The 17266-nt window shown below is 39.3% G+C and overlaps 1 protein-coding gene across 2 annotated transcripts in view; it reads left to right on the top strand.

The window, feature by feature from the left end:
• The window catches only part of ORC3 (origin recognition complex subunit 3), a gene marked incomplete at its 5' end in the record, with an annotated part of 42320 nt that overhangs the window by 3465 nt on the left and 21589 nt on the right, over positions 1-17266 (top strand). For both annotated transcript variants that reach the window (XM_080614657.1, XM_080614658.1), the window contains 9 exons: positions 413-467; positions 3080-3177; positions 9131-9275; positions 10500-10604; positions 11567-11721; positions 12387-12523; positions 14583-14742; positions 15617-15730; positions 16901-17034. In XM_080614657.1, the coding sequence (XP_080470783.1) occupies positions 413-467; positions 3080-3177; positions 9131-9275; positions 10500-10604; positions 11567-11721; positions 12387-12523; positions 14583-14742; positions 15617-15730; positions 16901-17034 (1103 nt within the window). The remainder of the gene's footprint in view (positions 1-412; positions 468-3079; positions 3178-9130; positions 9276-10499; positions 10605-11566; positions 11722-12386; positions 12524-14582; positions 14743-15616; positions 15731-16900; positions 17035-17266) is intronic.

Here is a 17266-nt window from a genome sequence, read left to right as displayed (position 1 = left end):
TGCATCTCAGTCTCTTGCCTTTTTTCTTGTTGTTGTTTTCAACTGAAACTGAACGGAGAAAACTCTATTGATGTGTCCCCAGGGAATCATTTCCTCTTAATTCTAAATCTGTTGGAGGTTATGAGACATTTAAAGACTCTGCTGCTGTTCTAGTTGATGATTGAATAGAAGAACATAATGGGAAGATGAAAAAGTTCCTCCCAAATAAGCTGGGATGCTGTTTCCGTAGGGCTTTCAGTGTGAAGCAGGAATATAAAGGGGCAACATGCAAATCAATATCCTTAAGATGCTGGTAGTTCAGTTCCAATTGTTGGTTTAATGGAGCACTGAAATTAAAGGAGAATAAAGTGGCCTGAGGAACCAGTCAGATTGATGTTCATATTGAAGTTTATATTTTTTTGCTATTCTCTAGGGCTGCTTTGTTTTCAAACCAAGTCCCAAGAAGAGAAGGGTGTCTCAGAAAACAGGTCAGTGTATTTTGATATTCATTTCTATGCTTGTGGTGAACCTTCCAGGTTCACCACGTCTAATTAGGTTCTGTCATAGCTGCTTGAGGATTTTCGTTGCTCTTTAATGTCAATATTGCTGAAAACTCATTTCTTCTGAGGAACCCCAGCAAACTGTTGGCTAGTGTAAAAGTTTTTTTTATCTTTGGCAATAAAGATTGAATAGTTGTCTTTGTCTCTGCACTTTTTTTTAACAAGAGAACTCCTTTCCATGTGACCATGAATTGTTTACTGGCAAATTGTTTATCTGAATGAGCCACCTTTAAGCTATAGGAGTTAGAAATGATACCCTGTTCCTGAGTCCCATCATATGCTGGGTGGTTTGCCTGAGTTTCTTAAGAAAAGAAGAAAGAAAAGCCATTTGTGAAGATCGGCTGCTGTCCGGTAGTATTTGTTATATATATTTTCTCCAGCCTATATGCAGCATATACAGGTCTCTTGTCATAATGCTGCGTAAATAGTTGCTGTTAAAGACTCAGTTAGGAAACTTACCCTTCTTATTCCCAGGTTAAACTTCTGGCATAAGTAGAGCTGTCAAAAGGTGCAACAACTTGTATAAAAAAAGTGGAGAGGAAAGTCATAAGGCCAGATTTTTGTGGACATCACCACAGGCTCATTCATTACTTACTATACCACCTGCTTTAAAAGTAGTCTCAAATTATTTTCTGTGAGAGTTGACACGTCTGTAGCTCAGGGAATGAGTGGCAGGAAAATACAATCCAGGCTGTCACTCCAAGTTATTGCAAGATAACAAGATAACCAACAACCAAGACCTATGTACTTAAACCATATTGAAATTTTACCCCTTACTGGATATTATGTTTTAATTTTTGCAAGGGTAGCAATGCTTGGGTAAATCCTGCTAAACATGTTGTTAGCAAATGCTTTAAGATAGAATAATAAATTTGACTGAGCTGCCCCTAAATGAAAGGCAGAGGTGAACTAGTTTGGCTGCTCACAGCAGTTGGTTAGAATGGTGTTCTAAATAGTCTGTGCTCTGATGTGTGTCATTAAAGGTTTGGAAGCCCAAAGGTTTGGAGTGTGAGGTTTCAGTTGTAAAACTTCACAGCATCACTAGTTGATAGTGCTCTTGCACCCCACAAAAGGCCTTCTGTGCACATTTGCACCTATAGCTTGAGTTTTGATAATATATATGTATTTGCCAATATGCTAATATACCAGTATGACTTGGTATATTACCTATAATGTGATTTCCTTCAGCTGAAAAGCCTACGACCTGTGTAATCAGAGTGGGTTATGTATTTTAAGTGATTTTTTTCCTTAGGGATACAAATGAGGTGTCAGGGGAGACAATGGAAATAGAGGGTAAGGAGTGCCTCTTGTTCTTCATTTACAGAGCTGTTTGGGGTGATTTTAATGCTTTGGGAGACTGAAGGTGCCCATCAACTGGTTCTTTGCTGAAGATCAGTCTGCTGCTGATGCTCCATTGAATGGCCACCAAATGGACAGTAGTGGATAGCAAATTATTTTTTTTTTATATGCATATGCTTAGAAAAAGTAACGGTTATATTTGGTGTTGCCACATAGCAACAGTTAACAGGCTATTTTACTTCACCTTCAGTTTTTGCGTGCTTCCAGGTGGTATTAGTGAGGCCTTAAACCTACCCCAGGCCTGCTAAATGTATGCTGGGAAGAGAAGAATGGTTGCAAACCAATAGCTTTTTTTTTTTTTTTTTAAGGGAAATGCAGACTATGTGAGTATGGGAGGAGAAATGACAAGAAAAAGCTCACTCAGTTATGCAAGTTTCCATTCAGTCTCCAATTCTACTCCCAGCTCTGTTGTTTCTCCTTGGTTAGAAGCTGGTAGAGAATTTCTGTACTCACATCTGTGAGGCCGAGCAGCATCTGGGAAGCCAGATGTATTCAGAAAATGCGCCAAGACACTGTTTTATCAAAAAGGATCTGATTCTCCTTTTCTTTTTCATAAAGAGCGTGTACAGAAGTGAGAGGCAATTTTGAGGTGAGCTAGAAATGTAGGCCTAGTTTGTGCTTAAAAGTTTTGTTGGCATAGTTGTTTAAAAACAAATAAATCTGTATTTCATGTAAGCTGACAGTCCTTTCCCAGTATACCTTATTATTTTCAGGAAATTGGTGTTATCTGCATCTTTCCTGGGGAACAGAAAGAGTTTTCATGTAACTATTCTTGCATGCCTTTATGATTCATATCTGACTGTAACAGTAAAGGAGGACTGAATATTTAATAGGTGAAAGAGATCCGCAAAACTTTTGGAAGCAAGGGAAAGATTTCTTTTTAATTTTTATTTTAATAATAAAGGCTGTTTGCTCTGATTTAGCCTTTAGCTCATGTGGGACTTGAGATGGAAGCCAGTTTACCTTTTGCTTGCATATCTGGGTAACAAATTCTGCTTGTTCCCATGCTTATTCTGTCAGATACCAGCAGTTAATTAACTGGTTAAGAGAAAAGTTATCTCCTTCAGATATATATGTATTTTAAGATGTTCTTGTTTCAGTTAGTGCTTCATTTTCTTGTTAGCGAAAAATGTTTTGTTTCAATAATCTCATTTGTGCTTACCCTTGATTTCTCTTTCTAGCTATCCATTTCAGAGAAGGAAAAAATGATTTGGAGGACAGTGAGTTGCGGTTTGATACTTGTCAGTCGTTATGGAATCAGATCAAATTGGAAACAGAGGTGAGTCTTACACCACAGACTAAAGTGGTGTTTTGCATTTCTAACAATGCTTCTTTGCTTCGAGAGATCTTTTTTTACACACTTAAAAGGGCAATTAGCTAAAGCAGTAAAAAAGCCAGAAGTACTGACTGAGACTGAAATTGCTGTCCAGAATATAAAAGAGTAATAATAAATCCATCAGTTAAACATTACTTTTAGCCACTGAACTACATGCTTTTAATGCTTCAAGCTGCTCCTTCTAATCTCTTCTTATTAATAGTCCTTTTTATTAATTCCTGGCATACTGCTGTTCTCTACCTTCAGTTCAGTTACATGCTTGCCAAACCTCTGAGGATTTTAGGCTGTTCTTGAGCTCAGTGTTACAGAGTTCATAGCAGCCTAGAATTCACAGTGGATTTATGTGACTTACGGTTGCACCGATGTCAAATACTGAATGACACAGCTGCAAGTATAGTCTGTTGAATTAGTACAGATAGTGTCAGTGGGATTGTCTGATGGGGATCGGAGTTAGTTTCATGCTGAACTGCAGCCTCCTAAGTGTTGCGTGTTAGGTGGCATGTTGCTGTTGTGTCCGTATAGCCAGCTGGCTTGCATTATGGTATGAGTAGTTGCTTCCGTACAGCAGGGATTTCCTCCTCTATTCAGTGTCAAGGATTCTGGGCAAGTATTCCATCCTCTAGACACTATGAGAATTTTTTTTTCCAAAGTTTGTTTTGGGATGGAAAGTAGAAGCCAGCTGGATGTAGCTTAAAATCTGGACCCTTGGGCTAAACTCATAAATACTTTTAATTCTGTTCCTACTATTCCATGATCCAGCTCCCTTTGACTAGTCAGCACCCTTTTCAAACCATAACTAGCCAGGCTGTGCAAAACAGTGCACTAAACTGCAATGCTGCTTACAGAGAATGAACAGAAATTTGTGAAGGTATATTTGGTAAATTTCTGGCAACTGCTTCAGCTTGACAGGTTAGCTGCCAGCATTGCCTATAATGTAGACAGCTGCACTAGAAACTGCCTTGTCAACTACAAAGTGGACTACAGGGAAGTAGCTACATTCTGTAGCTACTTCTGGAAGACCTTTCCTTGGGTCTTCTTTCTTTGGCACAGTGTTGTCAAGGCTTTTGAGATAATGCTTCTACACTACGAACAGTGGCTACAGGATTTTGAGGTTGGAGAAGTGTTGGGATTTTTTCCAGAGCAGCAGGCACATCCCATCATAGTGGAAGACTCCCTTCATCACTCAGAAGCACAGAGTCATTGCCATCTGGAAAATCATTGTTCTTTCTTGTTCTAAATCTCTTACTCTTTTTTTCTCTGAGGCTACTAGGAGTTTGCCAGATACTTTCTTCTACTATTCCTCCTCCTGATGGAAAACAGTTCATCCTACATTGACAAATTGATAGGGGCTTTGCCTTAGAGTTTCATTTGCCTAAAGGCGGATTGCCTGCTATACCTAGAATTTTCTTTATCGAGCTATGGGGGTATCTCTGATATTTTTTCTCTCAAGTTTTGAGTTACCATCCTTTTTTTCTGCTGTTGGCAAACTTGGGGGTGATGGTTGTTCTTACATCTAAAATAGTGTGATAATTCAGGTTTAAAGGAACTGCTGGGTATGCTCAAGTGGAAGAGGACAGTTTACAGGTCATGGAAGGAGGGGCTGGCCACTCGGGAGGAATATAAGGCTGCTGCTAGAGGATGTAGGAAGGCAGCCAGGATGGCTAAGGCCTCCTTAGAATTAAATCTGGCGAGAGGGGTCAAGGACAACAGAAAGAGCTTTTTCAAATACATGGCTGATAAAACTAACACCAGAGGCAAGGTTGGCCCACTGGTGAACGGGATGGGTGCCCTGGTGACAAAAGATACAGAGATGGCAGAGTTATTGAATGCCTTCTTTGTCTCTGTCTACTCTGTCGGAGGCAGTCCTGAAGAGCCCTGTACTCCTGAGACCTCAGATGAAGTCAGGTCACTGGAGCAGTTTGCCTTAGTCGATGAGGAATGGGTTAGGGACCAGTTGAGCAATCTGGACATCCATAAATCCATGGGTCCAGATGGGATGCACGCGCGGGTGCTGAGGGAACTGGCGGAAGTCATTGCTAGACCACTCTCCTTCATCTTTACTAAGTCTTGGGAAACGGGAGAGGTGCCTGAGGACTGGAGGAAAGCAAATGTCACTCCAGTCTTCAAAAAGGGCAAGAAGGAGGACGCGGGTAACTATAGACCGGTCAGCCTCACCTCCATCCCTGGGAAAGTGATGGAACACCTTATCCTTGATGCCATCTTAAGGCATGTCAAGGATAAGAGGGTTATGAGGGGCAGTCAACATGGCTTTACCAAGGGGAAGTCATGCTTGACCAACCTCATAGCCTTTTATGAGGAAATAACATTGTGGATGGATGATGGCAGAGTGGTGGATGTGGTCTACCTTGACTTCAGCAAAGCATTTGACACAGTCTCCCACAGCATCCTCATAGCTAAATTGAGGAAGTGTGGTCTGGATGATCAGGTAGTGAGGTGGACTGAGAACTGGCTGAAGGACAGAAGCCAGAGAGTTGTAGTCTATGGGGTGGAGTCTAGTTGGAGGCCTGTATCTAGTGGAGTGCCTCAAGGGTCAGTATTGGGACCAGTATTATTTAATATATTCATCAGTGATTTAGATGAGGGAATTGAGTGTACTGTCAGCAAGTTTGCTGATGACACTAAGCTGGGAGGAGTGGCTGACACGCCAGAAGGCTGTGCTGCCATCCAGCGGGACCTGGACAGGCTGGAGAGTTGGGCAGGGAGAAACTTGATGAAATATAACAAGGGAAAGTGTAGAGTCCTGCATCTGGGCAGGAACAACCCCAGGTTCCAATATAGGTTGGGGAACGAGCTGTTAGAGAGTAGTGTAGGGGAGAGGGACCTGGGAGTCCTAGTGGATGGCAGGATGACCATGAGCCAACACTGTGCCCTTGTGGCCAAGAAGTCCAATGGCATCCTGGGGTGTATTAGAAGGGGGGTGGTCAGTAGGTCGAGAGAGGTTCTCCTCCCCCTCTACTCTGCCCTGGTGAGACCGCACCTGGAATATTGTGTCCAGTTCTGGGCCCCTCAGTTCAAGAAGGACAGGGACCTGCTGGAGAGAGTCCAGCGCAGGGCGACAAAGATGATTAAGAGAGTGGAGCATCTCCCTTATGAGGAAAGGCTGAGGGAGCTGGGTCGCTATAGTTTGGAGAAGAGGAGACTGCGGGGGGACCTTATTAGTTATATATAAATATATGAAGGGTGAGTGTCACGAGGATGGAGCCAGGCTCTTCTCAGTGGCAAACAATGACAGGACAAGGGGTAATGGGTATAAACTGGAACACAAGAGGTTCCACTTAAACTTGAGAAGAAACTTCTTCTCAGTGAGGGTGACAGAACATTGGAACAGGCTGCCCAGGGGGGTTGTGGAGTCTCCTTCTCTGGAGACATTCAAAACCCGCCTGGACACATTCCTATGTAACCTTATCTAGGTGTTCCTGCTCTGGCAGGGGGATTGGACTAGATGATCTTTTGAGGTCCCTTCCAATCTCTAACATACTGTGATACTGTAAAGTCTCTAGTCTGAACTCCTGCTCATAACAGCATCATCTGTGAGGTCAGACCAGGTAGGTGGGAGCTTTATCCAGTCAGGATTTTCTTTCTTATACACTTTCAAACTGGTGTAGTAAGCCTGAGCTGTGGCAGAATACTTGGGAAGCGGATGGCTTACTGGTTTGGACTTTTATTCTAGGGGTTCTGGTAGTGTGCTAAGGGAGCTTAGAAGATGTTCTAGGAAGTTTTTGCGAGGGCACTGTTAGGTGACAACTTGTTGGCAGACGATGTGCTTGTGCTAGTGTTTTCACTGTCTTTGATATCTACTTGAGGTGTTGAAGAGTGAAGAGGATTTCACCTCCAGGCACTTTGTTATGGAGCACTTTTGACCTTTGTATGCCCATCATAAACTGCGCTGATTGTAGCAGCACCATCTGTCATCTGCTCATGACATTCCTTCAGGCTTCTCACAACATGAAAAGTTGACAAAAGTACTTCCTGAAACCGTCCTTAATTTTTTGGAAGGTGGATTTTGGACCTTTTCTGTTTTCAGTATTGCAAGGTAAACCAGTTTTGACCCTTGCTGTCACCAGTGGTCTTGCAAATGTTCTTATTATGATCTGTCTCATCAAAGGCTTTCACAAACATTCCTTTCCTGTAAGGTGGGGAATTCCAATTGCCAACCTACCTCGATCCAGGTTAGAAACAAAAGCCTAAGTACAGGGCTTATAATATGGTAATTTTAGCTCTAATGTGCCGATAATGGTTTTCAGACCACACAATAGATAATCTTGACCAAACCTAGTGCAGCAGCAGGAACTGAACTTTCAGTATGACTTTGCCAGAGTAAGCAGTGTCATGCAAGTAAATGAGCTGGTCCCTTGAGATGCAGAGCAGCCTGGCATGCTTTCTGCAACACTACCAAAGTAGTGTCAGCAGCAAGTTTGTTTTGACGAGAAAAGACTGGTGGATTTTAAGAAAACTTAGTAAATGTGTAATGCTGTGGCAGCCTGAATTCCATCTTCATAAGTATGCATTGGAAGAAATAATATATAATGTAACCATGTTTAGTAAGGATTCGGGTTATTTTTTAGTACAGCTTAGTGAAAACATGTACAGTAATGATCAGAAGAAGCTCAAGGTCTGATGACTTTTGAAGAAGCAGCTCAGAGGAGGCGTGGTAATACAGGAGGTGTTAAGATGCTGTTATAAAGCTGACGGTGTAAATTCTTCTTTTTAAAGTGCCATATTACAGTTTCTTCTGAGTTGCCATAGAATTTACCATGTGGGAGCTCAGAGGTGCACAATCAGCATCAGAAAGGCCAGAAGAATATTTTATAATAAGCAGAAGGTGAAAAGACTAAGATTACTTTGTGTACAGTTTTATCAGGAGAGCAACAGGAACTCCTCTGTATAATGGAAATGAAGCTCAAGTTTTTGAGCAGGCATCATGTGCAGTCTCCTGGAGATGTCCCCTTAACTCCTTTGATAGCTGTCTCATCAATGCTGCTAGGAATGGCCTTTACCACTTAGTTTAAATTCAGGTTCACTGCTGTGTATGTCTCTTCCTTGATGATTTTATTGGGGGGCAGGGGTTTAATCCAGTTTTTAACATCTGTGTTCTAGAGTATATACTGATATGCTGAACTTAAGAGTACAGGGATGGTTTTTTTGTGTGTTCTAGCAGAAGGAATACCTTGGATTAGAGACAGATTTTCAAAGGCACATACATAATTCAAGAAATACATAATGCTGCCACTGTGTCTGCTCTTAAAAGTTTTATCTTTCCCTGTTTTCTCTCATCTTTCTATATATTCCTACATATACATATTCTCATATGAAAATTATCCTGAAGGGCAAAAGACAGTGTAGCAAATGTAGCAGTTATGTATTTTTCCCTATAAAACATACTTAATACTTTCCTTTTTCTTTTGTTTTGTTTGTTCTCCTTTCATCCTGAATTAGATTTGGAGAGACTGAATGTTTGCTCTCATGTAAATCTCTCAAAAAAATGTTTTGTAAGCCAAAAGACAATAATAGCAATTTTCATGAACGTTCTTCCATAAACTAATTATATTGTTTTATTCCTCCTATGTCACTTACATTTTGTCAAATGTTGGTTTTTTGTCTCCTCCTTCGAAGCTTGTGGAATGACAACACAGTTAAGCTCAGTTTCTTTCCAAGTTGAGGCATTTGACCAGAAGTTCCAAGATTGGAAATGGCTGTGTTTGCCACACAGTGAATAAATTAACATGTTTATAGCTCACAGGAAAACTTAGTGTTACTTAAAACTTCACCCTGGAGTTTTGAGGACTAAAAATTATGCAGGGAATGGGTAGGAACAGGAAGATACTCTGATGTTTCCGCGTCTTCATAAATAAAACCTCTCTGTATTTGTTTACAGCAAATACAGGAAGACTTGAATAAGCAGTTACTTGATAATCTGGGAAGTTTTTTGAGGCAATCTCATTCTGAGTTCCAAGGAAAGACAACAGACTGGGCTTGTCGGATGAAGTCTAGAGAAATCCCCACTGCAGCTCTTGTCTTAGGTAATTTTTTTAAGGTGTATTTTGTTGTGTACATACTCTTAAAACTGGCACAAAGATCAAGGAAAAATACAGTGGTGACTTCTAGCAATTATTGTGAGCAATATAGGCATAAGAAATGTTAACAGAAGAGGCTGGGCTAGGAGAAGGAAGCAGGATAACACCTCTTTCCCCTTTTATGCATAATAGCATATGCATAGTAAGTTAGCATCTTCCCTAAAGGTTTGTCTTAGGCAGCTGCTAGTGATTTAGAGGGATTTTTTTTCCTGAGGCTCTGGAGTTGGTTTGATTTTGTTTCTGTTTGTGCCACAAACACACACTGTTGGCTAACGGTGGAATTACATAGCTTCTGTATTTCTGATACATGTTCTTGCAGTGCATCTTTACCTGTAGGAGAGCAGTGTCATTATCTTGGAAAAGGAAAAGAAGGTTAAGAAAATAGTGGAAGATCATATTACTGAAGTTGGTGAAGTTTGGAATTGTTTGTTTGGTGCTTTTCTTCCCCTCCCCCCGCCCCTTTCAAAGGGTTGTAACTGTAATCCTGAACCTCGTTCAAGGCAACCTGACTGCATTTTCAGTGGATCATTTTAGGGAACCTAAAATCAGGCCTGTGCTTCAAGTTTACTATGTGGGCACTAAGTGTGAAAGGTAGTCTACTTTTGTGGGCTGTAGAAAATGAGAAGCTCCTGCTCTGTAGAAGAAGCTGTGAATTGCCTTCTGGAGAGGCTTTTTTTTGTTGTTATTGACTCAGGATATTAATATTTTCCTCCTTACATAAGCCATGTGAGCATCCAGGTCTCAGGTGTATGCAGTGTTGTTCTTTAACAGAAGGTGAACTTTTGTTTTCTGGTCCGCAGGCCTTAGATGACTGTGGATGGCTTTTGAGGGTATGAGTAGCAGGGAAGATAGAAAACCAATCCTGCACCTTGCACGTTTGTACCCCAGAGAAATATTTCTTAAGAACACTCAACCAACCAAAAAACCCCCCAACAAACCGTGAGGGGTTTTTGCAGAGGTTCCCTGTTCATTGTAGTAGGGTCGTATTAACAAGTGTGTCTAATCTTGTGCTAGTTTTTCATCTTTCATCATAGATGATGCAATGCTTTTCATTCCTTCTTTAAATATTTGAAGTATCTTCTGGGGTTTGTCTGCTGTTCGGTTTATTATTAAATCATGGTGGTCACAAATCACAGGAAAAAATGCCCTTAAAAATTTGTCTTTTTCTAGGTGTAAATGTTACAGATCATGACTTGACTTTTAGAAATCTCTCAGAAGCCCTTCAGAGTAATATTACTCCTTACATAGCCTTGCTGGAAGCCAAAGATTGCCCAGGTAAATACTGCAATAGCTTTGCTGCTTCTTCTGAATAAGCCAACAACTACCTAGAAATTCTAGCTTGTGCACCCAAATGTAAGAATAATTTTAAAATTACAGAATGGTTTGGGTTGGAAAGGACTTCAAGATCATCTAGTTCCAACCCTGTTCCCGTGGGCAGGGACGCCTCACACTAGACCAAGTTGCCCAAGGCTCGGTCCAACCTGTCCTTGAACACTGCCGGGGATGGAGCAGCCACATGTTCTCTGGGCAGCCTGAGCCAGTGCCTCATCACCCTCACAGTGAGAGGGATCTTGGAGACTTTCTAAAGATGTGCTCAATCCCATGTTAACATAGCAGTAATGCCTACTACTGTATTTTAAGAGGTGTCCAGTTCTGTTTAAAGCAATGAAGATTGAAATACTGCTTGGTTGTAGCATAAGCATCAAGAGCATGCTGCTTAGTCCCTTGCACATTGATGTTGTAGGTTGACTTTTCTCTTGTTTAATTGGATAGTGTATGTATGCATTCCACATTTTGAATGCTTACAGTCATGTTATTAAAGTGGGGAATGGGTAGAATAAAATTTTGTCCCACTCTCCCTGTTCCTTTTTTAATTTTTTTAAGTAAAAAGACCAGAATCACTTCCAGCAGCATCCCCAGATCCATGGATTGGCTGCATTGGTTTGTTTGGGGTTTTCTAGGTCACTGCAATAGCATGTGGCTGGAGTTCAGGAAAGATGTAGGGCCAGGACCTTGACCTGAATTATTGCTATCTAGGCAAATTAATAGCATAATTTTTATTGCATTAGCGTGTGTATCATGAATATTTTCAAGCTTTCTGTAGCATGAGATGTGCCTTCTGGATAAAGAAGACACATAATCAGAAAAGTGAGCAAATAATAAGGAATAACGGGGTGATATTTTAGAGTATGAGTTGAATAACCAAATGTCTTTACTGTGTGTCTAAAAATGTGAAGGCATAAAAAATCTGATGCAGAAGCTGATGGGGCAGCTGATGAACTGCTCTACTGATCTGATCTCATTGGAAGATGAGGACTATGTGCAGGTTTCCCAGAATAGAATACGTTGTTCAATGAAATCTGTTGTCAACTGGTATGAGAGTGTAACAAAGGTATGTTTTGGGGTTTAATTGGGAGCAAGAAGTTTAACATGCAGTATCAACTTCATGCCAGGAGTGCTTTTCTCCCAGGAATGCTGAGATGTTTGTTTATTAAAACAACACTTTATACAAGGACAGCCATCCAGGGTAAAGACACCCTATTAGTGATAATGTCCCATTCTGTCATCTGCAGCCCACAGTACATTGGCAATCAGTGAGAAAGTAACTTTCAAAATGTTTTTGCATCTTTGTGTTTAATAAAGCTAATGAAATTTAAAGTTTCGCTTCTGTTGTGAAGTTAAAACTGATTTTATGATGACTTCTTCACAAGCAGTGTGTTTAAACAAAAGTTTAGTGACCACATTTTTATTACTGGATAAAGCTGTAAGAAATGAGCAATGTCTCATGTATGCAATGTATGAATTTCATCAGTTCTGTCCCACAGAGCTATTCTTGCCTTTGTTGGAATGTGGGATTTTAAGATTTGTTTATGCTTTGTACTTCATACTGTGCCAAACAGAAGGAAGAAAAATTGCGATTCTAGATGCTAATAATAAATACAGCTGTAGCAAAAAGTCACCTCATGTCACTTTCAGACATTATAATATTGTAGATGTGATTCAATCTTTTTATTTTATCGTCTTCTGTTTATTAACGCATAACAAATGGCTTTAAAGAAAATGGATTCTGAAACTCTGAGCAAAAAAAGAACTTCCTCTTCAAAACACCAGCAGTCTCCTCCAGTTGTAGTTATATTCAAAGACATGGAAAGTTTCACTACAAAAGTACTTCAAGACTTCATAGTCGTCAGCAGGTAATGTGAGCTGAAGTTTAGTTCTTCCACTCTTTTACCCATTTTCTATTTGCAGCTGTTTTGAAGTGTAACAATGAGTCCAGTGGAGAATTGGACTCAAATATTGATGCTGCGTCTTTGCTGCGGTGATTGTGCAAAAACCTATTTGTTCAGGTTTGGGGATGAGTTATCCTAAGGCTAACCTGGGGCTCTGAAGCAGCGTGCCAAAGGGCTGGGTTGAGATACTGGGTGGCTGATTTAAGTCTTTACATAAGAATATTTATTGGTACTAGTGGTTGTAGAATTAGTGATTGTGAAACTAATTTTTCAAGATGCCTAGATCTTTCTTCTGTAGACTTTTACAATTGTATGACTACTGACTTAACGCTGTTTAAAGGTCACTAGCTTACTAATGGGAGGATATAAAACTTACCCAGAGAATTTTTGTGTTAGCCAGGATCTATAATGAGTAGCTGACTACTTCAGGTGCTCCTGTGCTTCTGTGCTTCTTTAACCTGACTTCCTTAATATAATCTCATGCATTCTAACCAAAAAGGACATCTTACATTTAGTTCCCAGCTTGAAAATACAGGTGCAGCAAAATTGTGGCTGCAGTTGTACGATACAGCTGTAGCATTCACGCCTTACATTACCTTTTGATAAGGCTAGGCAATTTCTCTTGCTTAGCCACCCACAAAAAAACCATTTTTCTACTTCAGATCTGGCAGATGGACTCTCTAGGGAACATTTGAAGAAGTAAAATCAGAAATGCACAATAAGCTGGAAATAATTAGGGGGTAAAGCAGGGGGGAATGAGGTTTTAATTGTGAAGTGTTGTGTTTATTTTGATTTTTGTGTCAAGGATAAATAACTGAGTATATGGAATGTAGATGAATTGCTGTTCAAGTCTATCAGTCTACTATTGGCAAATACAGTTTTTTAACTGATTGTGTGTCCCTTCAGAAGGAAAGGTTTAGAGGATTCAAATGAGCTTATAACTAAATATAGTCTTGATTATAGTAAACAGAAGATGAGAAAAATAGAAGCTTGGCAGAGTTGCATAATAGTTTGAAAATAGGCCTCTGGGTGTTGGTAGAGGTTGGATTTATTCTCTCCATTTCAGTCTGAAATGTGTTTAATAAAGGGTGAAGTTGGGTGAATGTGAGAGGTTCTTCTGATTGGTTCATCACAAGATTCAGTTTCTCTCCTATATTCTTAGGTTGTCAACAGTGGACAGTAATAGATGAAGTTTATCCGTTTTATGTTTAAGTCTCTAGCAATGACTTATGAGGAGTTCTAGAAATGAAATAACTGTGGGACAACAATTAAAACACCAAGGTCAAAAAGTTGCTGTGGTGAAACCAGAAAACTGGAATAAATTGACAATTTTAGCCTAGAAGATATTTAAGATAGCAGAATTTGTATCTCCTTAACACTGATATTTTTAAAAAAGGGGAAAATGATGATTAAATAATACTGAAAGCACTGCATTTTGAATAATTTGATGCTATTCACAAGGAATACAAGAAATTCAATCCTGGTTATCAGTTCTCAAAGCATATACTAAAAAAATCTGAAGAGGAAGACTGAATCTGAAGAAGCTGGAATTCTTTATTTTCTAAGTCTAATGAGAGCACAGAACATTAGAGGTTTTTCATATTAATTTTACATGTATTAAGTGGTGCAAAATCTGTACATTTTCTGGACACTGTTAGCTGTTTTATGTCTCTCTTCTTTATTTCTTTGGTAAAAAAAAAAAGAGGATTCAGTTATCTGAATGTAACTTTGGGGGCAGATAGGAGCAGTACGATACTCTGACTGAAAAGATGCTTTTTATACCATTTCCTGAAATTTGAATCCTAAAATATAATTTAATTTTCTTTTCTGCTTTAGGACTTTAGCTTCCATTCTTTTTCATTTTACTCTACATCAAAACTCTTTTAGTTTACTGGCAACAAATCTTTTAATTTACCCATTTCTGCATCTTAGCTTACTGCTGTAGTAGGAGCATAATACACTTGTTTCATGATTTTCTAAAATGTAACTATTGTGGTTTTTTCTCCTTTTCCCCATGATCTAGTCAGCATATCCATGAATTACCTCTAGTACTGATTTTTGGAATCGCTACATCTCCAATGATTATCCACAGCTTACTTCCTCATTCTGTTTCCTCTCTGCTGTGCATAGAGCTTTTCCAGTCCCTTTCCTGTAAGGAGCACCTGTCTACTATAATTGACAAGGTAATTCCCTTTCTGAATAGGAGTGTTTGTGTATTCGAACACAGTATAATGCATGTGGCCTTTAGGTTTGTCTGAAGCTTTTGAAATGAAATCTGTTCCTGAGAGCTGTGGATTTGGGATATTTCTACTCATAGCTACAAAGTAGCTTAATATTGGTATCTTCTTTCTCACATTGAGACACACTCGCATACCTGCTTTCATCTTTCATTTGCACTGACACCTGCCCACGCGTGCTTGGTCAATTACACATTGACATTCCCACCTCTTCATTAAGGCAGTACTTTGACTTTTTATGCCATTTCCTGAAATTTGAATCCTAAAATACAATTTAATTTCCTTTTCTGCTTTAGGACAGAACTTTTACTTTGTTCCAGAAAAACATAGCTTTAAACATAGAAAAATATCGTTCAGCTTGAATTTTGCTGCTTGTCAGAAATTAGCAGTTTTCCAAATGATGAAGCCATGTAGATGCTGTGCCTGTACTATTCTTGGTACACCACTTTGTGCAGGTTTCCAAAATCCCTATTACACATGCTGAAAGTAGTGGTCTCCATGGTGGTTAAAGCACCCTCTCTTCTGTTTGTAATTCTAAAAATAAAGACAAAAATAGCATTAAGCAAAACTAACTTCAAGTGTTGCATGTTAGCAAAAGGTATTCACAAAAATGTGGTGAAATGATAAACTGAAAATCAATTTTTGCATGGATATTTTAGTAGAAGAATTGTTTTTAGAAGTTAGCGGTGTATTTAGTATCTTGTTTAGTTGAATGCTAACACATAATAAGAGTTGTGTCAAATTGTGTATGTAAATTTTGATGAGTTGAATTCAGGAAAGAATTTCTGTTGTAGCTACTTTTCCTTTTTGTCTCCCTTAGCTGCTTCTGACATCCCAGTTTCCCTTTAAACTGGGTGAGAAAGTTCTGCAGGTTCTCATCAACATATTCTTGTACCATGATTTTTCTGTATGGAATTTTATCAAAGGATTTCAGGTAGGCAATGGTAATAAGAGCTTACTGGCTTATATAGATCTTCATCTCTAGATGTATCTCTGTGTCTGGGTCTCTTTCAGGCCTTTGTGGATCATTGACAAGAGTTCCTGCAAAGAATTTGTAGTCCCTGTAATCTGTTCTAATGCAGGATTGTGAAATTGTTTCTTTCTTGCCTGGTTCCATGTGTGAACCTGTTAGTAAAACATGCCCTTTTAGTGTCATATACCTTTAGAGTGTTTCAGATTGTTTGATATCTAAGATTCAGTGATTACACATGGCCAAGAGAAATATCCTGGCTCTAGCACCTTTTCCTGCAGACAGACCTGCCTGGCCTTTGATAGGTTTCAACTCCTCTTATTTGAACGAGTCACCAGGTTTTAGTGAGCCCATGTTGGCCTGATACGAAAATACAAGTCCTGTCTCTGACAGGATATGTCTGTGCCTTTGTAAGTGATAGGTACAAGGAACCACCATCATCTCGTTATGTCTAGCAGTGATGTTAAGTTTTCTGACAGGAAGTGTCTTTCCTCTTTGACAGTTTTTATGTTTTAGAAGTTTTTAGTGAGGTAGCCTGATTGGGGTTTTGGTTTGTTTTTAAGAATAGATGTGTGGAGTATACGCTACTATCCTGTAAGGCCCTGATGCTACTTTCAGTGCAGCTGAAGTCAGTGATAAAGCGCATTTGCGTATATGCACAGTAAGAGCTTAGCAGTGTATTTGAAATGGTACATGAAACAGAAATTGAAATTAGGACATGCAATAAGTTTGCTTCTGTACAGTAGTTGTTTTCCGTATCTCTAAATATACTCTTTGTTATTTGTGAGCATTGGAGCTGAATATATAACCTGAAGAATGCAGTAATTCATAGAAGTGAATAGAAAATATTTGACAAGCAAGAGTTATCATCATGTAAGAGGAGGGAAGGATGAGGTATTGAAAATGAATAGGGCATACAGCAATAAAGGTAATTATGTGACTGTATTTAGAAGTGAATGATGTCTCCTGTAGTGACCTATGGAATATTTATGAACTGTAATGAATTCTTTTTTAAAGGAATACCATTACTACCATTGTAATATATGCACTGTAGTTATAAGAAAGCATTAAAAGGTAGATATAGCAGGGAGGATGAATTTTATTAACTTCACTGTTTCTTGCTTTGTCTTTCAGCTCTGTATTGTTGAACATTTCTATTCCCAGCCTCTTAGTGTACTGTGTTGCCAACTGACAGATGCTAAGAAGAGAGTAAATTCTTTATCACACGATCAATGTGAAAACATTCGAAGACTACCCTCTTTTAGAAGGTAAAAGGCTAAATAAATTCTGGACAATCTTGTATTTAGTCAGCTTTTTTAAAAAATTAAAAGAATATGTAAATGTAGCTCTGTGAAAACTAGATCATTTGTGCATGTGTTTCTATTGCAAAGGGAAATCGGTCAAAAAGAGGTCAGTTCTAAATATTTCCATGAAGCCTTAATCCTCTGGTGTAGAGAGTTCAGCTTCTGTGATGTGTAATCACTTGAACTTTTTTTTCCC

This window comes from Psittacula echo (genome assembly GCF_963264785.1).
Source record: "Psittacula echo genome assembly, chromosome: 4".
NCBI classification, from domain to species: Eukaryota; Metazoa; Chordata; class Aves; order Psittaciformes; family Psittacidae; genus Psittacula; species Psittacula echo.
This window is presented reverse-complemented; position numbering and strand designations above follow the sequence as displayed.